Source organism: Monodon monoceros, unplaced genomic scaffold (assembly GCF_005190385.1).
Source record: "Monodon monoceros isolate NGI ecotype Baffin Bay Population unplaced genomic scaffold, NGI_Narwhal_1 Super_Scaffold_5, whole genome shotgun sequence".
In the NCBI taxonomy this organism is placed as follows: Eukaryota; Metazoa; Chordata; class Mammalia; order Artiodactyla; family Monodontidae; genus Monodon; species Monodon monoceros.
Genome location: NW_021703782.1, coordinates 11,584,950 through 11,612,018, shown reverse-complemented (window position 1 = coordinate 11,612,018; position 27,069 = coordinate 11,584,950). Strand labels below are relative to the sequence as shown.

Genomic DNA, 27,069 nt, shown 5'->3' with positions numbered 1-27,069 from the left:
GGCGTACTATCTCGTATTTGGAATTTAATTTTTTGTTTATTAATAATCTATGTAGGGTCCAAAAAACTCTCAGACATTTTTTTTCTTAGAAAGAAGAATCAAGACCGGGCTTGAATGCCTTGATTTCAACTGCATAAATTAGAGAAAAAAAAGACTGAAAAGGTCTTAGCCTGGTAGAATGGCTGTCTCTCCCCATGTCGGCTGTGGGTCCCCCTGTGAGTTGGGTTTTAGTCTCTGGCCCCGTTATCCCAGTGGCCATAGCCATCTCCATCTTCCGGCGCTTCAGTATTCTCATTTTCAAAAGCGGCTTCTTCCTCCTCTTCTTCGCGGATTACCTTCATTAAGTCCAGGAAGCTGGGAGGAGGCCCCTGGTCTCTCAGCTCCCTAAGCCTACACCAGAGGATCTCACTGAGGCTCGCCCCGGCCATGACCTGCTCCAAGCGGACCTGGTCCGCGCTGTTCCTCGGGATGGCCCGCTTCTCCACAGCTCTCCGCAGCAGGGTTTCTAACCGTAACACGTACGCTGAGACTTTCTCTCCTTCCTCCTGATAGGTCTTCAGGTATTTCACCTGGGAGGTCCTACGACTCTCCAGGCTTCCAAACACTTGCTTAAATGCTTCCAAACACTCTTCCACACTTATGGACGGATTGTCTGCCTGGATTATGTGCATGAGGTCCAGGGCAGGGCCGCGAAGGCTTTCCACCAACCATCTTTTCTTTTCTGCCTCTGCTACCGGCCACTCTTTGACTATCTCGGTGGCCTGTTCCAACCAGATTTCAAAGGGCTCTTCCTCTGGCGCGGGCACAGCGCTCCCCGAGAACACTCTCAGTTTCCGGTACCTCATGGGGAGCAAAGGCTGAGGGGCGTGTGCTATTGCCTGTCCCAGCAGATGGGCCAGTAACTCTGGTGAGACACAGGGCATGGCCACTGGAGACACTCCCTCATGCCCAAGCGCTCGGAACATTCCCGAGACCGTCTGCCCCTCTTTCTCTAGAAAGAGGTTCAGTCTTTCAAGAAATTCAGTGTCCTGGTTAGGGGTCTTAAAGATCACTTTCCAGATGCCCCCCTTTCCCTGAACCTCGCTGGGGATCACGGAGACGTCGGTGTCCTCCAGAAGCTCTACCAACACAGCATTGGCATTCTCCTGCCTCCTGAATATTTTGCCAAGCACTCTATACCTGCCCAGAGACTTTAAAGCCTCCTGGAGGACCTCCTGAATCTCGGCTTCATTGCAGCCCACGGGTATCCCCATGACCATCAGTGATTTCTGATCATCCACACTCATGATCCTACACCATTCCTCCAACAGGGCCAGCGCCATTGCCCCAGATACTGACTCGCTTGAACTCTATGGCTACAGATTCGTTTGTGGGGTAGATGGGCGTTGCCTTAGAATTGAGAATATCCTGGATGAACTTCTAAACTTATAACCCACCAGTGAACAGGTCCTAGGTCCTAGTTTTCTGTACCAATAACCCTTACTGCTCAGTGGCAAGAGCTCGGCACTTTCCGTGAGGTCTCCTGACCTGACCCAAGGTGGGTGGTTAGTATCTCAGTTGTGGCAGGACCACGGCCTGTGGCTCTGCAGCCCAGTGGCTGCTGCTTCTCTCACGCAGTCACGTGGTGGGGCTGCCCCATCGGAAGCGTGTGCAAGAGCTGTTTTCACTGCCCTCTGGGTCTCTGCTGCCTCACCTCTCTCTAGCCAGTGGGGAGTCGCCTTCACTCTTGCACCCAGAACTCCTGGAGGGAAGTCTCCCAGCAGAGTGGCTTGGGCTCCTAGGGAAACAAGGCTCAGTTTTACCACACAGCCCTCTCCTTCCCGGGAAGCATCAGTACCTGGTTAGGGATGGAAGTGGGGGGTAGACCAGGGATTCTGCCTCACATTGTATTTGAGTCTTCTTTGCTTACAGTGACTTTTTCGTTCTCTTGGGGACCCTCCTGCAATCAGGCTTCCCCACCATATGCTCATCAGGCATGCCAATTAATGGAGCTCCAGTTGTGGACAGGACCAAGATCTGTCCCGCGTGAAGAATGAAATCAGGAGAAATGACTAGATACCTGTTTATGCATTCCAAAACGTTCCATGACAGCCACGGAGCTTATGTATTCTGCTTCTAGCACAGGAAGGTGTCACCCAACTCTGCACAATGGCGTGTCTGGGTGTCTCTCAGCTCCAGCCAAGCCAAGCCGCCCTGTATAAATATAATAATAGTGTACTTTTATGACTCGATAATATCCAATGTGAAGACTGTTAATGCACTTATTCAAAAATATGACAATCCTTTACAGTTTAATTAAATCTACTAAACAATATTGAGTTGCTTCATTTCTTTGATTAAAAAATCCGATTAGGGCCTTCCCTGGTGGCTCAGTGGTTGAGAGTCCGCCTGCCGATGCAGGGGACACGGGTTTGTGCCCCGGTCTGGGAAGATACCACATGCCGCGGAGCAGCTAGGCCCGTGAGCCATGGCTACTGAGCCTGCGCGTCCGGACCCTGTGCTCCGCAACGGGAGAGGCCACAGCAGTGAGAGGCCCGTGTACCGCAAAAAAAAAAAAAAAAAAAATCCGATTAGGAAACACTCAAACTTTTAAAATCAATTTAATATAGGTTTAGAAATATAACTTATATAATATACTTTAATATAATAACATAGATACAAAAATTTAATACAGGTTTAACAATTTAAAAGAATCTCAGAGCCAAATAAACTTGGAGTTATGAATTAATTCTCTTTGGTTATGCCTGGCTATGCTTTGCAAATGCATAACTAGGGGTTTCTTTCGCTATAAATGTTAAGTTAGTAACATGATGCTTTCTTCGTAGCATCTGAACTTGAATGGGTCATTTGAGGACAAAGAAAAAAAGAGGAGGCAAGTCTGTGTCCAGCCGGTGGAGACTGGGTAATGTAAAAAGGGAAGAGCGTCTATCTCCCGTTGCTGTCGTGGAGTGTGTGTTAAAGGGCTATGACCATTCTTCCCCTAAAAATCTCCATCAGTCCAAATGGGCTCCATATGCCACAGACGCCAATCTGCAGCTACAGCGGCATCTGCTGCAGGCACGTTTCCCGAGTCCTTCTGGAAGGTTGAAAGGAGGGTGCATGCCAGAGGGCGGGGAGGGCAAAATGCTAGATAGCGTCCTCGCCCAGCAGCTCCAGGGATCTGAGTCCAGTGACACCTCCCTCCATGCCTCACGGTCCTCTTCTAATTTATGGGGGTGACCTTCCTCCCCATTATAATATTTAGGGGAAACATGAGAAGTCATAAGGCATCAGATACCCAGGAAGAAACATCTCCAAGGTCTACATAACCATCACGCTGAAGTTAGGCTACCTTTGGGTGGCTTCTTCCTCCAAAGGCAATCTCTACCTGCAATGCAACCTTCAAATAAAAAGACGGCAAGCGAAACGTCCCTGATACACAATAAGGCCAGGATTGGAAATATTTGGATATGGGGGAAAAAATGAGAAAATCTTGTCTTTTCTCGCATAAAGATAGGATAAGTTGGAAAAGGAACCAGACATTCAGGTGGAAGACCCCACTGGAACTGTTGGATCATTTAACTAGATAGTTACCTTGGACAAAGCATCTAAATCTCTTTCCTACCCTGGAACTCTAGAAAGTGGTTATAAGGAAGCACTCATGTCAGAGGGATGCTGGGAGTAGGAAATGATGTTAATTCGTGTGGAAGCCCTTTATTCAAATACAAAGCACATCTGGTGCTAAGTCCCAGTGCCTGCCTTTGGTTCCCTCATCCCCCTGCATGCGGACATTCCTCTCTCCTTCCTCCTCTCCTTCGTATCCGTAGACTCCTGCCCACCTATCATGGTGGGCTTATCTTCAAGCTGGGATTGGTTGTCCTCCAAATTGAACTCCATTCGCCGAACTATCCCTCACAATTGTGGAGGAGGGCAAGGTGTCCGCATTCAATCCTGCCAGGGGCAAGGGAGGACAATGGTACAGAATATTTGGTTGCTCTGCCCGGCGCGACGCTCCTGCGGTCAACAGTTTCCCAGCCCAAACCCGCCCTGGCTACTGAGCATGCCCAGAGCTCCTATTCGAGCCAGCCAAGGGATGTGCATCATTTCTGCGGGGTTTTGCCACTGTGGAGAGAGGGGCGGGGCTGTAATCCACCCTGGACAGGGACTGAGACATGGAAAATACACGGGGATAGGAGTAAGCAAAGGAGGACCCTCAGAGGCCGTGCTACTGTCATACATCAAGATGCCTTCTGATGCCACCAACACGGTGGCTGCGGCCGATCTACTCGCGCAGACACACCAAGTCCGCATACATCTTTCCCCTTCTCGGCCTCGCACAATTCAAGGCAGTCATCACCCCATCTCCTTTCCCTGCCCTGGACGCACGCGCACTAACGCCCCAGGCGCTCGGCTTCTGGCAACCTAGGAAACCCCGTGGCTCTGGCGCAGTCCTCTACAGGGGCGGTGGAACGAGGTGGGGCGCCCCGGGCGCCGAGAAGGGCTGGAGATTTGGGGAGTGGGCTTCAGTGTGTATCGTCCCCCCTTCTTTGGCAGGAGAGCGGGGCGGAAGATACCAAAGGAAGACATTCTGCTGGGCCCCGCTTAGCGTACTGGCACAATTACGGTAACCAGCGCCCTCGGGCAATATAGCGGGCCTGCGTCCTACCTCACTGTACACCTAAGGCGCCGTGCTGGGCTGGAATTTGCAGACTTCACGCTTTGCTACACTCGCACGGACCGCAGACCTAGGTCTCTCTCTCCATACCCACCCCCTCCGGATTTGCTACGCCCCTGTGTCTCTCCCCGCCACGCTGCGCGCCCCCCTACCGCCGTGGGTGCATTTAAGTGAGGACCTTGTTTCAATCTCTGCTCCCAGTAGCCCACCAAGGCCCGTGGTTAGACTGAAGCTTTGGTGTCCGCGCCTCGTATGGTCCCCACGTTGCCGCGCGGCCTGCGCCATGCCTCCCCCACCTTCAGCGCCGCCCCTTCCTCTGTCCCCCACGCCGGTGTCCTGGCGCCTGCCAGTGTGTGCCCCTTTCCCCATCCATCATCTCACAGCCGGGGTAAGAGGGAGGGAGCGCTCCCCACGGTGAACCCTCACCGCTGGCCCACCTCCGCAATGCGGTGGGGGAGAGGCGCCTGGGCCAGGCAGGTCTGGGAGCGGGGCGCGGGGGCCAGGCACTGCGCCCCACGATCTTCGCCCCCGCGTGCCCTGCCCCATACTCACCCTGGCGCCGACAGCGGTCAGCGGGCCCTCAGCCTCGCATCTATTAGCCGGTGGTCTGGCAGCTTCACTTCCGGAGCGCGGGGCTCTCGGCTGTGCGGCCCTCCCCTGCCTCCCCTGCCTCCCCGCCTCTGCGCTCCCCTCCCCGGAGCCCCGCCCCGCCCCCGCCCCGCCCGCGCCTCCCTCCTCCCGCAGCTGCCGGGAGCTGGCAGCCTCTCCGGTCTCGCTGCCGCAGCGGCCACCCTCCCAGACCCAACTTTGCTGCTCGCCAGAGCTCGCGCGGCGGCGGCGGGGGGCGTGGGCAGGGAGGGGAGAAAGCGGGGTCAGGAGGAGGGACCGGGAGGGGTGGGTCGCTCGCTCGCCAGCCCTCCTTCCTTTCTGTACACCTTGCAGGAGGCAGAGAGCGGCAGCCGCGGCAGCAGCCGGGGGCTTGGTGCATAGAGACAGGCAGACTTAGGGACCGGCAGACGGACTGACGGACGGAGAGGACCCTCCCCAAGCCTCCCCACGCCATGGCCGAGAGGAAGCAATCCGGGAAGGCGGCAGAGGACGAAGAGGTCCCTGCCTTTTTTAAAAACCTGGGCTCAGGCAGCCCCAAGCCTCGGCAGAAATTCTGTGGCATGTTCTGCCCGGTGGAAGGGTCCTCGGAGAACAAGACCATCGACTTCGACTCGCTGTCGGTGGGCCGGGGCTCGGGGCAGGTGGTGGCTCAGCAGCGGGACGTCGCCCACTTGGGCCCGGACCCGCAGCCGCCGTACTCCCGGCAGGGCCGGCGCGCCGGCGGGGAGCCATCTGTTGAATCGGGCCGGAAGGTGGAGATCCGGCGGGCCTCGGGCAAGGAAGCCCTGCAGAACATCAATGACCAGGTTGGTACGGGTGGGAGGCGGTGTTTGAGACAGAGGATGGGGCGTGGGGATCGCCCCTCCCTCGCCCCCTTCCAGTTCGGTGGAGAACCGAGGATCCCAGCGTGCCCACCGTCCTGCCCCGCCTAGAGTATTGCTTCCCTGCATGTGCATACGCACCCCACCCTACCCGGCCCTGCGTGCAGGGTGCCGAGGGGCTCGGGCTCGCTGGTGGGCGGCTGTGTGCCCACAAAGGCTGCCCGCGCCTCCCTGGGCCTGGGAAGGAGGGGGTGGGGGTAAAGGATGGGCCTATCTCCGGCTGGGGGGGGGGCGGTGGTGTCTCATGGTTGGAGGGGGAGGGGATGGGCCGCGGTTCCATTCTTCTTAAATCCTCCCGGGCGGCTTCCAATTGCAGCTGCGGCTGGCTGCCCCACCCTTTTTCGATGCAGCTCCGAGCGTGCAGTGGAGGGTTCGCGTACAGGCCGGCGGGCTCCCCGGGGGTCGGGAGGGGCGGGGGCCTCGACGGTTGCTCCTCGCCGCGCCCCGCGAGCTTTCCCAGCGCTTCTCCTCCGGCGCCCTCCGCGCTCGCGGCCCAAGCTCGTAGGCAAGGACCATGGTCAGCGCCTCCCCGGACCGCAAGGGAGAATCTATCTCAGCACCCTGACTCCTGTTCGCACCGCGAGAAGAACCCGAGAGGCAGTGGAATCACGCGAGGAAACCGCGACGCTCCTATATAGCCCATGTGGAGAACAAAGTTCCGCTAAGTATCTCAGCAAGGGTTTCCCAGAGCGTTCCCCCCCGGCCACTGTTTGGGAGGGGCTTTGGGGATGGGGACTGCGTGGATTATATTCAAAGGGTGAAAAGAAAAGAAAAGGGAAAAACCCTCACATTTTGAATAGACTGTCACAGATGGATTAGACCCCCCTATACTATGTTAATGAGGAAACAAAGAAGACCAATTTGGTAAACCTAATTTCAGAAAATGTTTATCTCTGGCAAATATGTACAGTGTGCATTTTAAGCCTTCTTATACCACGTGTTTTTTTCTTTATCAGGGTGACCTTCATACTTGTGCAATTTTTTTCCCCTCAGCCTTAATTTCTAAGTGATAAATTACAGTGTGAAAGGTTTCAGCACTTGTTTGCTGTTTATCTCCCATGCCCGTTGGTGAAGACAAGAAATCAATGATTGATTATTTATTGAATACCTATTGTGTGCCTCGCTTTTCTGGGTAAGGTGAAGGTTAGCTATTAAAAGTTCAATGTGATTTCTTCTTAAGGGTCTTCCAGAGTAGTTGGGCGTGGCCTGTACCTGTCCACCGAGTGACAATAAGTGCATTTAGGTTGTAGGCTTACAGTGAACTCATCAGAGAACAACTAAGGGTTGATGACAGTGGTTTGAACACGTTACTGTTTCGGGATGTGGCACAGTGTTTTGCAGCTTTTGACTTTTATAGGATCAGTTCTAGGAGAGACAAACCATTTGCTGTCACTTTCAAATGACAGCTACTTAATTGATTACTTAATTGATTCCTCCTCCCTCAGCTCTGTCCTCTGATTTATGCACATGGGAAGGAGGTACCTGCTACCCATATTTCACTATGAGTCAACTGGGAGAACTTAATCCAAGAAGTCACTTTGTTTCAAGTGATCAGACAATCAAAGTAAAAGTTCCTAATAATGTGACTTATACTGAAAGCTGAGTGATGTGAAATACACTGGGTGAGGGCCACACCCAATGAGTGATTGTATAGCATACTGGTTGTGTAATACCCTCATCTTCAACTAGTTGTGATGGTAATTCTAATGTCCTAAAGGAAGCAGAAAAATGCCTTGAGATAAGGAAGAAATCATCTAAAAAATGGCAGATCAGAGGGCAGAGGTTGAAAGTGACCGCCTTTATAATGATGGCAGTGAATTAAAACTCAAGTTTGAAAGGCAGAGTTTCACTGGGTTGAATAACACATCTCTTTTCCTGCCCATTTAGAAGCTTGGATGTTTGATCATCAGAGCTGCTTGTTTGAACGCTCTCTGAATTTAATAGAAATTCTAAATTGTAGACCTAGGGCACGTGGAGGGGGAGATTTGAAGAGGAAATGCCCAACCAATACCCCAGGCAGTTGTAGCCTCTGCAAACCCACATTTGCTTTAGGTATCCAGTTACTAGTAACAGAGTGATTCTGGCTTGGTTTTTCGGCAGCCTTCCCTGGATTTTCATTTTCAATGTTGCCTTATCACATAACTGCTGTTCCTGTAGGATTTTTTTCATTCACGACTAAGAGGTTTTACCAGGATTGGTACATTTACCAGCATCAGTGTTTGAAGATTTCATGTCTATACAAGAGAGAAAAGGAATTTGGGGTTGTGTATCTATCTATATCTATATCTGTATCTATATCTATGTATATAGTAATGCTTATTTCCAAAAGCATGGTTGAACCCACCACTTTGACTGAATTGAGTAGCCATTACTTAGTTTTCAGCTAACGAGCAGGGTAACTACCAGCATTCCAGGGCATTCCTATCTGAAGTCCTGGAACAGAGAGAGGTGGAGGAGAACTAGAGTGAGTGGATCCTGGGTTCCCTTGACTCAAGCCTCCCTCCTCCCCTGAATCTGTACTTACATGTGTCGTTATTGTATGGTCAGAAGTGGCTTTGTCCACCTGTCGCTCTAGAGGTCCTGCTGTTATTCTAGCAAGGCTTTGGGAAGGGAGGGTGCAGGCTTCCTTAGCTCAGACGCCACGTGGCTTGTGGGAGATGAGGGGAGGTTGACCACCTGCATTTGCATTTGCAGGTGTGAACAGGTTGGCACCAGAAAGCAATGGGTGTGGCTTGGGCTGGGTTGGTAGATTGGTGAAAGGAAAGAGCCGGTGTAGTGAATGGATGAGGAAGGCTATCTCATTACTCTCTTTTTCCTTTGTGTCCTTGGGGACGTTCACCTTGGGCTGCAGTGAGATTAAGTTGATCACCACCCGTGAAGGACTCTGAGCCTCTTAGAATAGAGAGCAGCATGGTTGGCCTAATTCTCCTTGCTGGTGGCCAGGGGTCCCTCAGCCTCCCCTCTTCTTCCTAGGAATTCCCTCCATTCCACCTCGGACACAGTTTAGCCAGAACCAGCTGTGCAGCCAGGGATACTGGATCGTGAGCATCCCTTCCAAAGGGGTTCCCAGGCTCTTTTCCCAGCAGCAAACAAGCTGCATAGACTAGAGTGTCTGGGGAGTGATTCTCCACTTCCCTAGGGCAGGTGCCAGTGAGTGAACTCTACAAGAGGGCTGCTGAACTTGACAAAATCCCCAAGTCTGTAAAATGTTTTCTGATAATCCCTTCCATTCCGTGCCCCCATCCCTTCTCCCCAGGTTGATTATCTTCCCAGCCCTGGAGGCCTAGTGATTCTGCTGCCCTCTTACTGTTCAGTGCCACTCCTACACCATCCTGATGATGATGCTTTTTCTAGATCTTTCTTTCTCCAAAAGCAACGAGTTCTGAAATCACTCTTCTCCTCCCCCCACCCCCCACCCCCACCACACCTTCTCCCATTCAAAAATCTCTTCTTGGGACTTCTCTGGCGGTCCAGTGGTTAAGACTTCGCTTTCCAAAGCAGGAGGTGTGGGTTCGATCCCTGGTCAGGGAGCTAAGATCCCACATGCCTCGTGGCCAAAATACCAAGACATAAAACAGAAGCAATATTGTAACAAACTTAATAAAGACTTTAAAAATGGTCCACATCAAAAAAAAAAAAAACCATCTCTTCCTCATGTTAATCTTAGCTAGAGAGAAACCCCAATGATTGAAGGCATCCGTCTCTTATGTGAGTAACTGATACACAAGTTGTCCCCAGAGATGCTTGTTTGCTAATAGACTATAGCCTGTTCAGCAAAATAGATGTCTAGCTAGCGGGATGTGTGGTAGAGGTTTGGCTAGGAGCCTAGGACAAGGGCATTAATTTGATATTTTAGAGGCCACATCATCTCAAAAGGGGAGAAACAAATATGAACATTCGTGTGTCCAGGATTCCAAAATACCTAGGACCCATCTGGGTTCGAAGGAGGAGGGGTACTTGGGGAGGGGAAGGAAATCGTGATGATCCATAATTATTGGTTACTCTTGATTTCCCAAATGATCATATAATTAGTTAAATTTTAAAAGGTAATTGTGGTGAAATACACATAGCATAACATTTACCTTCTCAACCATTTTAAAGAGTACAGTCCAGTCGTGTTAAATATATTCATACTGTCATGCAACCAATCTCCAGAACTTCTGAATCTTGCAAAACTGAAACTCTGTGCCCATTAAACCAGTAACTCCCTATTCCCATCCCCCCAGCCCCTGTCAACCAGCCTTCTACTTTCTGTCGCTATGAATTTGACTCTTCCAGGTACTTCACGTAAGTGGAATCATAGAGTTTGTCTTTTTGTGATTGGCTTATTTCACTTAGCATCATGTCCTCAGGGTTCACCCACGTGGTGCCTGTGACAAGATTTCTTTCTTTTTCATGGCTGAATAATATTCCTAAAATCAGTTAAATTTTAACAAGTTCTTGATGACTGGAAAATTTGTAACTCAATTAATTGATCTGCAATGATCTCATTGTGAGAGGAAGTGAGAAGAATTACAGTTGGGATGAGATAGACTCACCCAGCCTGGGGCCCAAGGCCTGAGTGGAAGAAAACTCCTACCAGCTGAACAGCCTCTTCCATTTTCCTTCCCTTGTAGCTTGAGGGTGGAGAGGAGAATTGCTGTTATTGGACCTCCAGTGACAACATCTGGCCATGACCTCTTGAACATTGCATGGTTCACAAACTTGTGGACCATGGAAATCAGGCACGGGCTGGGCATTTTCCCACCCTTGGTAAAGACAAGCTAAGTATTCTTATGGGTCCTTTGGTGACAATGCTCCTCTCTACTTCTTTGAGAAAGAAGGGAGAGTCAAAATTCATCATGGATTCACATGTGTACTGCCATTGAATGTCTGGGCTTGAAAGAAACCTAATGATCACCTCACTTTAGAGGTGGAGAAATCGATGTCCAGAATGACAGTGCTTCACCCTGTGGAACTCAGGTGACAGTCCCACGACTAGGACTGTCCCTCTCACTGCCCAGTCCCACGGCAGTCCTACACCAGTAAAACCTTGTTATTTATGTAGCACTGTATAACCCTAGAATGTATTTGTGGGAAGAGCTGAGCTTCACGTTCTACTACTCCACCATCTTGATTGCTCCCTAGAATGTACATTTACGTTCTAGATCCTGTATTTTAGAATGTGTAGTATATATTATTTTAAAACTTGTCCCCAAGCCTTCTGATATAGGCATTATTCCCTTTCTGTAAATAAGGATACTGAGAGGTAGTGACATTTCCTGACCTATTCCAAGGTCTTGTTATTTAGTAAGTGCTGGAACTAGGATTTGAACCAAGGTTTCCTGACTCAGTCCCTTATTTCTTCTTGCAAGACACCATTCTATGACTCAGTTCCACTGCAGAAATAGTTAGTGAACTTAAAAGTACAATTTAGTTTTGTAGGCAAAATATTTCATATCCCATTAAACTTTATATATTCTTTGGGGTATGCCCTGTGTTAAATGCTTTATATGCATTATATTTTTAAAAAATTTTTTATTGCAGTATAGTTGATTTACAACGTTGTATTAGTTTCAGGTGTACAGCAAAGTGGATCATTTATACATATACATATATCCTCTCTTTTTAAAAAATTTGTATTGGAGTATAGGTGCTTTACAATGTTGTGTTAGTTTCTACTGTACAGCAAAGTGAATCAGCTATACGTATACATATATCCCCACTTTTTTGGATTTCCTTCCCATTTAGGTCACCACAGAGCATTGAGTAGAGTTACCTGTGCTATACGGTAGGTTCTCATTAGTTATCCATTTTATACGTAGTATCAATAGTGTATATACGTCAATCCCAATCTCTCAATTCATCCCACCACCCCACCTTTCCCCCTTGGTATCTTATCTTATTTATGCTAAGGCAACTCTATTAGGCAGGTACTACTGTTATCCATATTTTGTAAAAGGAATATCTGAAGGTAAAAGAAACTTGCAAAGCAACTTGCTAACTAAAAACCAGAGGCAGTATCTGAACCCAGGTCTATGTGACTAAAGAGCATCTTAATCATTGTGAGGTACTGAATTGCTTTCTGCATTAATTATTCTTTTCTCATTTTATCTCCGAAGAACTAACTATTGTAAAAATAGCTCTGAGTAGGTTCTGAGAATCTACTTTTTTTGTTTCTGTTTTGCAATGTATTCTTTGAAGCCATTTATGAAAGAGACCTTTGATCTGTCTTTATGGATGTGCCCTACACTGCTGATATTCTGTCCATCATTTTTTTCAACACAAGACATGGCTTCAAATATCACTGGGACAGAGGCCAACCCTGACAGTATGAATGACATGCTTTTCTAAGATTAGAGCAATGTGATGACAATGTGATTTTCCCACTTGATGTAAATCATGAACTACAAGCAAATAATGAGGGAGTCAGTAAAAACACTGGCAGGTGTTTTGAGGGACACTTGAGTTGGGTTGGTTGCAGTCCATGGCCAAGGCTGGTAACTTAGGCCAAGAGCTGCAAACAAATAGTGCCTTGAAGGGAAAACACCTGGTCTTGAAGGTGGCTTGGGGCTTGCTTTTGAGACATACAGACAGCTTGCCTGGGCCCTGATTCCAAGGCAGCTCCCTTGTGGAAAGAATTCTGGGCTAGGAGTCAGGAAGCTCAGCTTATAGCCCTGGCTTTGTTTTCACAAGCTGTGTTACCTGCAGTCACCTGCCTGGGGCTGTCATTGGGCCAGGCCTTAATCTCCTTCTCCCATTTCCACTAAAGGCTCTGAAAGAAAGCTGTGCTATCCCTGGTTGTTCTTTGTTTGTTTGTTTGTTGTATAGAGGTAAAATTCATGTAATAAAATTCTCATTTTCACCATTTTAAAGTCTACAATTCAATAGCTTTTAGTACATTCACAGTCTTATGCAATCATCACTACTAATCCCAGAGCATTTGCATCACTCCAAAAAGAAATCCTGTATCTCTTAAGCTGTCACTTCCCAATCCTCCATCATCCCAGCCTGTGGCAACCAACCATCTACCTTCTGTCTCCATGGATTTACCTGTTTTGGACACTTCACATAAATGGAATCGTACAGTATGGCCTTTTGTGTCTGGCTTCTTTCACTTAGTGTAGTGTTTGCACGGTTCATCCACATTGTAGCATGGATCGGCACTTCATTCCGAACAGTATTCCATTGTATAGACCACATTTCATTTATCCATTCACAAGTTGATTGATACTTGGGTTGTTTCCACTTTTTGGCTATTATGAATAATACTGGTATGAATATTCTTTTAAGTTTGTGTTTGAACATATGTTGTTGGTTCTCTTGGGTGTATACCTGGGAGTGGGATAGTTAAGTCACATGGTATTCTATGTGTAACTTTTTGAGGAACTGCCGAACTGTTTTCCACAATGGCTGCACCATTTTACATTCCCACCAAAAAGATGTAAGGTCTTCAGTTTCTGCATGTCCTGCACGATGCCTGTTATTTGCTGATTGTAGCCATCCTAGTGGGTATAAAATGGTATGCCATTGTGGTTTTGATTTGCATTTCCCTAACGAATAATGACTTTGAACATCTTTTCATGTGCTTATTGTTTATTTGTATAGCCTTGGAGAAATGTCTATTCAAATCCTTTGCCCATTTTTAAATTGAGTTGTTTGTCTTTTTGTCATTGAGTTTTAGGGGTACTTTATATACTCTAGATACTAGCCCCTTATCAGATAAAAGGTTTGCAAATATTTTCTCTCATTCTGTGGGTGTCTATTCATTTTTGATAGTGTCCTTTGATGCACAGAAGCTTTTAATTTTAAGTCCAATTTATCTGTCTTTTCTTTTGTTGCTCATGCTTTTGATGTTATATTATCCCTGGCTGTTGTCAAAACTGCTGGATCAAATGAAATCTGGCAAAGAAGTTCCAGGGCCTTGTATCCTAGAATTGTATTCATGTAACTAAATTCTGTTGTTTTATGGGAGCTTTGAAATTCATTTAGAATCGCACTTGCAACAGCACAGTATCCTTGAGTGCTTTGTGTACTGCCTAAGTCTGATCTTTCTGTCTCACAGTCCTGTTCATATAAAGGAAATGCTTTCGTGTGTGTGTATTCGCACATATATGTGTTTATATGTGTAAATATATTTATATATATTTTTAATGAAGTAGAAAATTTGTTTTCCAAACCAGTGATTTGGGAGTGGTAGGGATGGTATTAGGAGGGCAGTGACTAACAAGCTGAATTTAGGAAAAATAACTTTGAGAAACTAATTGAATTCACTTTTTATTTTGTTCTATTTTTTAGAAATAACATGACAAAGTACGATGTTTATTGTGATTACTCTGATACGCAATTAAAAACAAAAGAAATCATTGATAATCTTATTAGCTAGAAATAACCACTGATAGCATTTTGTGTATTATACAGCCTTTATACTCCTACCAAAAGTGAGTGAGAAATACTGTTTTTCAGCATCCCTGACATCACTGGGTATTATAGTTCCTATAGATATTTCTCAAGTTTATAGGTGACAAGTGTTATCCTGCGTTTTGCAGACTTTCCTATTAATGTATTCATATTTTAAACACTGATATGTAAAAAATCGTATATTAAAATGGATACATTTTAAAATCACTTGTTACACGTTTTTTCCTAGTTTGCACCTAATTTTTTTTGACCTTTATTTTTTGACATCCAAATTTAAATTTTACGTAGTTCAGTCAGTTCATCTTTTCTGACATGTTTTTTTTTTAACTTTCAAGATTTATTTACTTGTATTTTCTTTTAAAACCTTTTTGGGTTTCATGTTTATTTACATTTAAATCTGACAATTAATTTTTTGTCTATGACTTGAAGTAAGGTATAACTTAATTCTCCAAATAGCCAGTTTTCCTAATGGCATTTATTGAATAATTAGTATTTCTTCGCTTATTTTTTATATACTCAACTTCTTATATATGTCTGCATGGTTTTTGTCTTCCTGCTCTGTTTCATTGGTTTGCCTTACTAATTTCGTAGTGATTCGTAGTGATTCAATACTACTTTAGTTACCGTAACTTTTTTTAAATTGAGGTGTAGTTGATTTACAATATTATATTAGTTTCAGGCGTACAACACAGTGATTAAAAATTTTTATAGATTATACTCCATTTCTGATTATTATAAAATATTGGCTTTTTTCCCTCTGCTGTACTGTAACTTTTTCATATCTTAATTTCTTCATATTTTTCCACCATTCAACTGCATTTTCCATGAAAGATATTTTCAGTGGCAGAAACCTGATATGATTTTTACCACAATTATATTCAATTTATATATTGAATTATAAGAAATATTTATTTTTAAGATGGTAAGTCTTTCTACCTCAGTTTATATCATGTCTTGCCATTTTCTCCTGAAACTTTGCTTTATTCCTCTGAAATTTTTTGTTACATTTATTCCGAGATGTTTAGTAGTTTACATTCTGGATGACTCTTGAGTTTTAAATTAATTTATAACAGATTGCTTTATTGAACTCAGTTCGCGTTCTAATAGTTTTCAATTCATTCTTTTGGGACAGTTTAATTATCTAATATTAATTTTATACCTTTTTTCTAATGCCTTTGTTTATTATTTCTCTTCCTGGTCTGATTACCTTGCTTGGACTCCTAGAACTATGTTGAATAATAGTGGTTTTTTTTTAGGATTCCCTGTTTGATTTCTGACTTTAATGAGAATTGAATGAGTTGGGTTTATTACTTGCTGCAATGAGAGAGACCACACACCATAGGGAGCCATGGGGCATCTGTAGGAGGGCATTGGAGAGAGATTTGGGCTTTGGTGTGGTGTTTTGGTGAGGGCCCAAGGAAGCGAGCATTCCCTCTGGACTGGGTGCTGTCATAAGGGGGTGACACTTCTGTGATTAGGTATCTCAATAACTCTTATCTCTAAGGGCAGATTAGACTGAAGCTGTGGTTGGTAAATAAGCAGTGGGCACCCATATTAATTCGGATGGGGGATTTTGTTTGGTATTTTGTGACTTGGACAACGTTCATATTTTATCAGGTGTGATTTTCTGGAGGGGCCTCGTCTTTATTTTGATGCATCGTGGTCACCGAGTGGCCTTCTCTGATACTGATGCTCTGTGAACTTTACATTTGACAAGAGATCGCTCAGGCCTTGCTGTGAGTGCCAGGCCATCTCTTGGCAAGTATTTTCTGTTTCTTAACATACTGTTAACATCAGGGCTTGGTGTGATAGAGTCTATTCTGTAATGTTTATATTTGAGAGATATCTTCCTGTCCTCCACTGAAGGTGCCAAAAAGAGTTTCCTCAACTCCCCCTCCCTCCCCCCAGGAGGTCGTATCTCTTATTCCTTGTTCTGCAATAATTTTTCATAAGCTTGATATTTTTTCCTTGGTATCTATCTTCAATTCAGGTGAGGTCCCTTCAGAATTCATGTTTTTAGCAGATGAGTGTATGTGAACAGTCTTTGGCCTCATTCCCCGACTGTGTGTACCAGTTGAATCTTTATTAGGCTTAGAGTTTGAAGATTGATTCAAACACTAACTTCTTGTCCAATTCCCATTTTCTGGTGCCGAAGTTGCAGACTTTGGCTTTCACTCTTCTGTTAAATTTCAAAAACAATTTTGGGGAACAACTTAATGGCTGCCAAATTTTTATGTTGCCAATATAGGGACACCAAAAAAAAAAAAAAAAGCCCAGCATAACTCTGTAGTATCATCTTACAAAATGAAGAACATTTTTGCACTAAAACTAATAAAGAGAAAAATAACTCTCGAATTTAAACATATGCATAAATTGAGCTTTATGAAAAATTATATGTATTGTCCTTATTCTTCTCATTTTGACTTAGATTTGTGAACACCTTGCCCCAGGCAGCCTGGTATTGGCTGCCAGGCCAGCGTTGGTTGAGGTGGCATTTCTCTTTTTAAAAAAATATATTTATTTTATATTGGAATAGAGTGGATTGTGTTAGTTTCAGGTGTACAGCAAAGTGATTCAGTTATACATATACATGTATCTATTGTTTTCCAAATTCTTTTCTCATGCAGGTTATTATAGTATATTGAGCAGATCCCTGTGCTATACAGTAGGACCTTGTTGGTTATCTATCTTAAATATAGCAGTGTGTACATGTCACTCCCAAACTGTCCACCTATCCCTCCCCCCAACCCTCCCCCCCTTGGTAAGGTGGCACCCCTCTTACCTGTCTGGCCTTTCCCGCACAGTCTCTTTCCAGAAGTTTCTCACCTCTGTGGGTTAAAAGAGACATGACCTCTCCCAGGCCAGCATCGGCAATTGCTTTAAAATGCACCTGGGATTTGTTTCAATAATGTATGGGAAGACATACGGACTTGGAAATGACTGCCATGAAGGAAGAAGTCTTTATTCTCACAGATTCTTAGAAGCAGGAGACAGCATTCATGCAGAGCTACCTGGGAAAGCACCAGAGCCAGTCAGGAGGCAGTGGCAGTGAGGGGAGGACAGGGGTAAGAGCCATTATTCTGATTTCTGGGAAGGAACAGGCAAGGCAGGGTAAACAGGATTGGCTAAGTTTGGATAATTTTAGTGGGCCCTGGGACATAGGGGCTCTCTCTAGTTGTCTGATACCTGATTAGGAAAGGTGACGTGGCCCTGAGTTTAAGAGCTTCAAAAAGGTGGCAGGTGGGGTTATGCATTCTGGATTGATTGGTTTGCATATGAAAAGTGCACTCCCAGAAAAGTCTAGGAATCTAGGAACTGGCTAGCCCTGGGAGGAGCAGTCTCTCCAGGGTCAACTAGGCCCCAGATGTCCAAGGACTAGAAATACAGAACATAAAAAGGCATGATTAATGTAATAATACTAGCTGGCAATAGTAGACCTAAGATTATTACAAGATTCTGGCCTTACGTATGTGTTTGTTGGTCTTAGATTTATAGAATTATTGGGTACTTCTGTATTTGTATGGTCTTCATTACTATTTTAGTTGGAATGTTCTATCCGGGGTTTCTGACCTAATGCCTTTTCTTTTTCTACTTTTTTTGGCCTGCGTTGAGTCTTTGTTGCTGCGTGCAGCCTTCTCATTGTGGTGGCGTCTCTTGTTGAGGAGCACGGGCTCTAGGTGTGTGGGTTTCAGTAGTTGTGGCTCACGGACTCAGTAGTTGTGGCTTGTGGGCTCTAGAGTACAGGCTCAGTAGTTGTGGCACATGGGCTTCGTTGCTCCTCGGCATGTGGGATCTTCCCAGACCAGGGATTGAACCCGTGTCCCCTGCGTTGGCAGGCGGATTCTTAACCACTGTGCCACCAGGGAAGTCCCCTAATGCCTTTTTAAGTCTAGAAATCCATAATCTGACTTTTAGTTCTTTAAAAAAACTTTTTTTTATTGAAGTATAGTTGATTTACAATGTTGTGTTAATTTCTCCTGTACAGCAAAGTGATTCAATTATATGTATGTGTGTATATATACATTCTTTTTCATATTCCATAATCTGACTTTTAAAAACCTGATGCGTGTTCAGAGTTATAAGACACTGTCACTAAAAGCAATAGAGCCAAAACTTGTCCATCACATTGCTGGGCTTTTAATTTATTTATATAAATGAACTACATTTCTTACGGGGTATATGATGATGCCAAAATTGGTAGTGAAGATGACTAGAAAAAAAATTAACTGCAAAAGGCTATTATCTACAGCTCTGTTCACGAAATACCCTCCAACTGCAGTGACAGAATTAGCAAAAACAGGATTTCTGGGAAGGATAAGCTTTACCTCCTGACCATAAATCATTCAGTGAGCATGCTAATCACTGCACTGTGGTCCTTAACTTAACAATAATACACCAGCAGAAGTATATCTTTAAAACGTTAGGGAATTCCCAGGCTCTCCAGTGGTTCAGACTCCACGCTTTCACTGCTGAGGGCCTGGGTTCGAGCCCTGGTCGGGGAATTAAGATCCCGAAAGCCACGTGGCATGGCCAAAAAAAAAAAAAAAAAAGGTATTCTTGATATAACCTTCTACTGATCTGCGGCGTTTTTGGTCATATCCTAATTAGGTGAGGACTCTGAAATTATCATGCAGGATTCAGGAATTAAGTCCTGCATGGATTTATCTAAGTTTGGAGCCAGATAAAGCAAGGCAGAGACATTTTACGAACTTCTTGGGCCCAGTAGGACTCTAGATTGCTTTTAGAACACTTAAGTATTTGACATTATCGCCAGCTGGTTCTGTTTCTTTCCTTTTGGCCATTTAGTTAGGTAAGAAGATGTACTTCTGTGAGCAAACCAGTCTGGTGTTGTGTTTCATGCTCAATTCTTAAGGTTTCCTTGAATGTCACTGGAGAATGTAGTATGCAGAAGGTTAGGAGAGTTTTCCATGTTATGGAGAGTTTTTGATTATACCAGATGATGGCTTTGAGCAAATCACCTGTTCCTTTAGACCTACTTCCTCATTTGAAAAGCGGACATCAAAATAGTGACCCTATGGGGTTACTGGGATGACTGCGTGGAATATTGTATGTAAAATGCTTGGCCTGTGTAGGGGCTCTGCAATCTTACGTGTTATTGTGAAATGAGTCTGAGATGGATGTGTGTATAAATAAATAGAGCACCATTTGATGAGGTCCGTAGCAAAAGTATGGAGGCATTACTTGGAGCACCATGGTGGGAAGAGTTTATTTTCATTTAACTGATGACTACAAACTGCAAATGGACATTCAACCCTTTTCAGTACAAAGACAAATGCTCTACATCTTCTTCTCTCCATTCCAACCTTACACACTCTTTCCTTCTGCCTTCTCTCAGTGGATGACTCCACTTTATTTACTGGGAGTTAGTGAGAGGAGCAGATCTTCAGGGAGGAACCCACTTATTTTCTCACCTTCCATCACTGGGACTGACTTCCCTTCCCCTCAGCTCACAGCAGAAGGAAGGTCCCTACTCTGCCCATGGCCATCTGCTCACATATGCCCTGAATACCATCGCTTACCCGCTCTGGAAACTGTCTACCCCTATTGCCATCTACTGGCTCATTTCCATCAGCACACAAACATCCTTTAACACCTCCATTATAAAACAACAGAAGTAAAACTCATGAAATCCTCTCTTGACCCCATAATCCTCTCCAGATCCTGCGATTTTTCTACTCTTTTCTTAGCAAACTTTTCTAAAGTCTAATTTATATTTGCTGTTTCTGTTTCTTCCTCTCCCATTCACTGTTGTTAAAAAATGAACTTTATATATACCAACAGGAATATATTATTAAGCATAGAGATAAGGCTAAAACCCACTTTGACCATTCTCCCCATCCTGGTCCCCTCCCCTGACCAGAAGTAACCAAGGTTTATCCATTCCTTTGTATCCTTCCAGCCCCTTTCCTACATATTTACATGTGCGTGTATCCTTCGAGAAAATGTGTAGTATTATTTGTGTGCACGCGTGTGTGTGTTTGTTTTACATAAAAGATACCACTCTATATTGGCAGCCTGTTCCTTTTTTCTCTCTGTGTTTCAGAGGTCTTTGTTAATGTATATAAATTATGTTATTTCCTATAAATTCACATTCTTTAAACTGCTGATGCCAATAATGATTGCTAATATTTATTGTGTGCTGACCATGTCCTAAGCACTATTCTAATTGTTTTACATGGGGTTACCTATTTAGGGCTTTCAATGACGCTGGGGAGTAGGTATTATTGTCTCCATTTTAATGAGGAAATTGAGGCCGAAAACAACTAAGTAATTTGCTTAAGGTTATGCTTGCTCAGTAAGTGATGATGTCAGGATATAAAATCAGGCATGTGGCTCCAGAGTCTGTGCTCCTAATCATGACATTGTTCTAGAGTATGCATGTACCATGGCATATTTAGCCATTTTTCTGTTGTTTCCAGTTTTTATTGATAATAAGCAATGCTTCAGGGGGCGTCCTGCACGTGCTTGTTTGTTTGTGGGGGATTGTGAGTGTTTCTCTGTGGTAAACCCTGGATAGTGTAACTTCTGGGTCCCAGGTAAGCACATCTAACATTATTATAGATACTGTCAAATCACCCTTGAAAGGGACTGTCCTTTTCACACTCCCATCAGCCATATAAGAGCATACCTGTTTCCCCATGATCTCACCGACCCCTGATACCAAATTTTACATATTTGCCAGTGACATAGGTTAAAAATTGTATCTCAGGGCTTCCCTGGTGGCGCAGTGGTTGAGAGTCCGCCTGCCGATGCAGGGGACACGGGTTCGTGCCCTGGTCCGGGAAGATCCCACATGCCGTGGAGCGGCTGGGCCCGTGAGCCATGGCCACTGAGCCTGCGCGTCCGGAGCCTGTGCTCCGCAATGGGAGAGGCCACAACAGTGAGAGGCCCACGTACTGCAAAAAAAACAACAAAAAAAATTGTATCTCATAATTTTCACTTGCCTTTGTCTGAGTGCTAGTGGATGGAGCACATTTTCATATAGTTACTGGTCATGTATAGAGTTTCTTTTGTGAACTGCCTTGTTTATAATCTTTACCCATTTTTCTGTGGGAATATGTGTCTTTTTCTTTTTGGTTTCTAAGAGTTGTTCATGTATTTGGGATACCACAACTCACCCTTCAACCCACTCCCATATGACTTCTACACCCGCTGAAACTCGTCAAGAGCATAACATTTTCCATGGCGTAGATTCAATGGACCCTTTCCTGTCATTATCTTACCCTATAACCCAGTGGTTTATGAGGGTGCCCATTGTAGTGGGTTTGAGGACAATTTGGGCAAGTAAAGGGAAAAGCGTGACCAGTAGATGGCAGTAGCACACAATGAGCTTTTGCGGGCGGAACTTTGACAAGTTGCTAGAGAGGGGAAGTCCCTCCCAGCAGGAGACCTTCCCGGGACAGAGGTGTGGGCTGCCACCAGAAGGGAAAAAGGGCGAGGGAACTCGTAGGGAGAGAGGGGCGTCATACACGGTGCGGGTAGGAGTTTATGATTCTAGGTAATGTTGATCAGTAGCAAAGTGTGTGTCTGCATCAAAGCCTCAGAAGGGCGGCACCACTTTGGAGTCTTTTACAGACACAAGGTTTTCAAAATCTATTGCTAGCAGATGTTGGGTGAGGTTTTTCAGGATATGCAAAGCAGGCAGGCTTCAAATGGCTAAAAATAAGCTTACGGGGTTTATATTTAAAGCAATTGGATGTATGAGAATTTGCGTTTGGTGCTGGCGGGCTTTGAGCCAACCCTCCCGGTGTACTGTGTAGAAATAAATAATATAGGGGCCAAGATATAGGGACCACCTTGAACCCATTTATTTAATACTCTCTTATTTGAAGCACTCTTCTGATTTCTGTGATGCTACACTCCCCTGGTTTTCCTCCTAATCACCAGCCTCCCTCTCAGTCCTCTTTGCTGACTCACGCTCTTCTATCTGTCCTCTAAATCAGCCCTTCTCAAGCACCGATGATTTTACATTGTTAAAAGGTGCGTTTACATTCTTAAAAATTATTATTATTATTATTTTGGCTGTGTTAGGTCTTCATTGCTGTGTGTGGGCTTTCTCTAGTTGCGGCGAGCAGGGGCTACTCTTCATTGGGTGTGTGGGCTTCTCATTGTGGTGGCTTCTCCTGTTGCAGAGCGCAGGCTTCAGTAGTTGCAGCAGGTGGGCTCAGTAGTTGTGGTGCACAGGCTTAGTTGCTCCGTGGCATGTGGGGTCTTCCCGGCCCAGGGATAGAACCCATGTCTCCTGCATTGGCAGGCAGATTCTTAACCACTGCGCCACCAGGGAAGTCCCCTTAAAAATTATTGATGACCCCAAAGAACGTTTGTTTATGTAGATTGTAGCTCTCTATATTTACCATGTTAGAAATTAAAGCTGGGGATTTAAAAACATTTATTAATTCATTTAAAAATAGCAATAATAAACTCATTACCAGTTAGCATAAATAACATGTTTTACATGAAACAAGTGACTCAAAGAACCTTCTGATATGTCAGTTTCATTTTCTTCATCATCTTTAAATGTAGACAATATGGCTAATGTGGTTAGAAATTGAGTCTTATAATCTTTTTTTAGAGCTAACAACCCATCTGTAAATATAATAAAAGTATTATAAATAAACATTCTTTTATTTTAGAATAAAATATTATTCTAAATAATAACAGTTTGAGATAAAATTTAAAATTTAGAAAATAGTTAAAAAAATTTTAAACATTATTGCAAAACAAGCAACGAAGTGTACTTAGTTCTAGTTATGTTTCCGCATAGGCTCAAGAAAACTTTGGGATTTCAAAATAACTCTTTATAGAATGATAATGAGACTACAGAGATTACAGCACACATAACTTATGATAGCTTCGGAGTAGAAGCCCTGAGAAGAGAGTTACTCTCTGAAAACACACAAATTTATAATGTAAACCTACTACTATATAAAATTCTGCGTGTGATTATCCCGTTTTTTCCCGCACCATTTTTTGAAGAAATTATTCTTACCCTATTGAGTATTCTTGGCTCCCTTTTCAAGTATTAGTTGATCATATATCTGAGAATTTATTTCCAGGCTCTAGATTCTGTTCCACTGGTCTGTTTTTAATGCCAGCACCATACTGTTTTGATTACTATAACTTTGTAATATAGTTTGAAGTCAGGAAGTGTGATACCTCCAGCTTTGTTCTTCTTTCTCAGGATTGGTTTGGACATTTGGGGTCTTTTGTCATTCCATACAAATTTCAGAATTTTTTTTTCTATTTATGTGAAAAACACTATTGGAATTTTCATAGGTATTACATTGAATCTGTAGGTGGCTTTGGGTAGTATGGACATTTTATTTGTTTTAATTTTTTATTAAAAAATTTTTTTAAATAGACATTTTAACAATATTAATTCTTCCAGTCCGTGAACACAGGATATCTTTCCATTTGTATCTTCTTCAATTTCTTTCACCAAAGTGATACAGTTTTTAGTGTACAGATCTTTCACCTCCTTGGTTAAATTTATTCCTAAGTATTTTATTGAATGGGATTGTTTTCTTTATTTCTTTTTCAGATTATTCTTTGTTGGTGTACAGAAATGCAGCTAATTTTTGTATGTTGATGTTGTATCCTGCAACTTTACTGAATGCCTTTATAAGTTATAATAGTTTTTTGGTGGAGTCTTTAGGATTTTTTAAATATAAGATCATATCATCTACAAACAGAGACAATTTTACTTGTTCTTTTCCAATTTAGAGACTTTCATTATTTTTTTTCTTGACTAATTGCTCTGTATAGGTCTTCCAGTGCTAGGAGGTATTGAGTATGATGTTAGTTGTGGACTTATCATAAAAGGCCTTTATTATGTTGAGGTATGGCATCCTTCTATATCTAATTTGAGAGTTTTTATCATGAAACGATGCTGTATTTTGTCAAAAGCTTTTTCTGCATATATTGAGATGATCATATGGTTTTTAACCTTTCATTTTGTTAATGTGGTGTATCACATTGATTGAGTTACAGATGTTAAACCATCTTTGCATTCCTCAAATAAATCCCACTCGAACATGGTGTGAGATTCTTTTAATGTGTTGTTGAATTCAGTTTGTTAATATTTTTTGAGAACTTTTGCATCTATGTTAATCAGGAATATTGGCCTGTAGTTTTCTTTTCTTATAGTGTCCTTAAATGGCTTGTTATCAGGGTAATGGTGGCCTTGTAAAATAAATTTAGGAGTGTTCTTTCCTCTTCAGTTTTTTGGAAGAGTTTGAGAAGAACTGGTGTTAATTCTTCTTTAAATGTTTGATAGAATTCACCATGGAAAACATCTGTCCTGGGCTTTTTGTTGTTGTTTTTGACTACTGATTCAATTGTCTCACTCATTGGTCTGTTCAGATTTTATATTTCTTCATGATTCAGTCTTGGTAGGTTTTTTGTTTTTAGGAATTTATCCATTTTTTCTAGGTTGTTCAGTTTATTGACTTACAATTGTTCATAGTAGTCTCTCATGATCTTTTTTTAAAAAATAAATTTATTTATTTATTTTTGGCTGTGTTGGGTCTTCATTGCTGTGCATGGGCACAAGCAGGGGCTACTCTTCATCGTGGTACGCAGGCTTCTCATTGCAGTGGCTTCTCTTGTTGAGGAGCACGGGCTCTAGGCGCGCAGGCTTCAGTAGTTGTGGCTCGCGGGCTCTAGAGCACAGGCTCAGTAGTTGTGTCTCGTGGGCTGTACAGTGCAGGCTCAGTAGTTGTGGCACACAGGCTTAGTTGCTCCGTGGCATGTGGGATCTTCCCGGACCAGGGCTTGGACCCATGTCCCCTGCATTGGCAGGCGGATTGTTAACCACTGCACCACCAGGGAAGTCCCTCTCATGATCTTTTGTACCTATATGGTGTCAGTTGTAATGTTTACTCTTTTATTCATGATTTTATTTGTTTGAATTCTCTCTCTTTTTCACTGAGTTTCCTGAACTAAAGGTTTGTCAGTTTTGTTTATCTTTTCAAAAAACCAGGTCTTAGTTTTGTTGGTTTTTCTATTGGTTTTCTGGTCTCTATTTCATTTATTTCTGCACTGATATTTGTATTTCCTTCCTTCTGCTAATTTTGGGCTTAGTTTGTTCTTCTATTTTTAGTTCCTGAAGGTATAAAGTTAGGTTGTTTATGATTTTTTTTTTTTTTTTTGTGGTACACGGGCCTCTCACCGCTGTGGCCTCTTCCGTGCGGAGCACAGGCTCCGGACGTGCAGGCTCAGCGGCCATGGCCCACGGGCCCAGCCGCTCCGCGGCATGTGGGATCCTCCCTGACCGGGACACGAACCTGTGTCCCCTGCATCGGCAGGCAGTCTCTCAACCACTGTGCCACCAGGGAAGCCCTATGATTTTTTTTTAATGTAGGTGTTTATTGCTATAAACTTCCCTTTTGAACTGCTTTTCTACATCCTGTAAGTTTTGGTATGCTGTGTTTCCATTTTCACTTGTTTCAAGGTATTTTAAAATTTCCCTTTTAATTTCTTCTTGGAGCCATTGGTTGTTCAAGGAGTGTGTTGTTTAATTTCACATATTTACGAAGTTTACAGTTTTCCTCGGGTTATTGGTTTCTAGTTTCATACCATTGTGGTTGGAGAAGATACTTGGACATGATTTCAGTCTTCTTAATTTGTTAAGACTTTTTTGTAACCTACCATATGAACTATCTTGGAGAATGTTCCAGATCTGCTTGAGAAAAACATGTATTCTTCTGCCACTGGATGGAATGTTCTATATGTGTCTGTTAGGTCTATTTGGTCTAAAGTGTAGTTCAAATGCAACATTTTCTTGTTGCTTTTGAGTGGATGATCTATCCATTGTTGAAAGTGAGGTATTGAAGTCCCCTAATATTATTGTATTCTTGTCTATTTCTCCCTTCAGATGTGTTAGTGTTGTCTTTTTTTTTTGTTAGTATTGTATTTGCTTAATATATTTAGGTGCTCCAATGTTGGCTGCACATATATTTACAATTGTATCATTTTGATGAATTGATCCCTTTATCATTATATAATGACCTAGCAGGAGGGTGAAGACTTTATTAGAGGTGAGATAAGTCTGGTGGCAAAAGGACCAAAAGGGATTAAGGAGCAGCAGCCAGAGGAATAGGACGAATTGCAAGCAAGAGTGGTAGCGTGGTAGATAGAGCACTGATAGAGCCATCTAGAGCTGGAGGTGAGTCCATTGTTTTGTTCTGGGCCTCAGTATAATGAATCTACTAGCTCTGGAGCCAATAAGAAAAATAGAGACGACCCTTATCCCGTAGCATCATTCGGATTAACCAAGAGGATTGTAGACATGCAGCGCCTGGTATTAGCTGATGCTTAATCGACGACCTATTATGTTAATTAACATCAGAAAAGTTAAGGTAGAGAAGGGAGGGAAGGAAATTTCAGAAGGTGCAGGATGGTCAATAGTGTCTAATGCAGAAAAAAATAAAGTAGGATGAAGCCTGGAAGGACCCACTGGCTGTCTGTTGGTTGCTGGGTCTTTGTGGGAGCAGTCTTGGTGGA

At 43.8% G+C, this 27,069-nt stretch overlaps 2 protein-coding genes across 2 annotated transcripts in view; one reads left to right on the top strand and one right to left on the bottom strand.

Annotated features, from left to right (window-relative positions):
* Positions 1-227: 227 nt before the first annotated feature.
* PNMA2 (PNMA family member 2) lies at positions 228-1,322 on the bottom strand. The gene has a single exon (XM_029201613.1). The coding sequence runs from the start codon at positions 1,320-1,322 to the stop codon at positions 228-230; it is 1,095 nt and encodes a 364-aa protein (XP_029057446.1).
* Positions 1,323-5,715: 4,393 nt separating this feature from the next.
* The window catches only part of DPYSL2 (dihydropyrimidinase like 2), a 116,652-nt gene continuing 95,298 nt past the window's right edge, over positions 5,716-27,069 (top strand). Inside the window, exon 1 of the mRNA XM_029201621.1 lies at positions 5,716-6,069. Coding sequence (XP_029057454.1) covers positions 5,716-6,069 — 354 coding nt within the window. The remainder of the gene's footprint in view (positions 6,070-27,069) is intronic.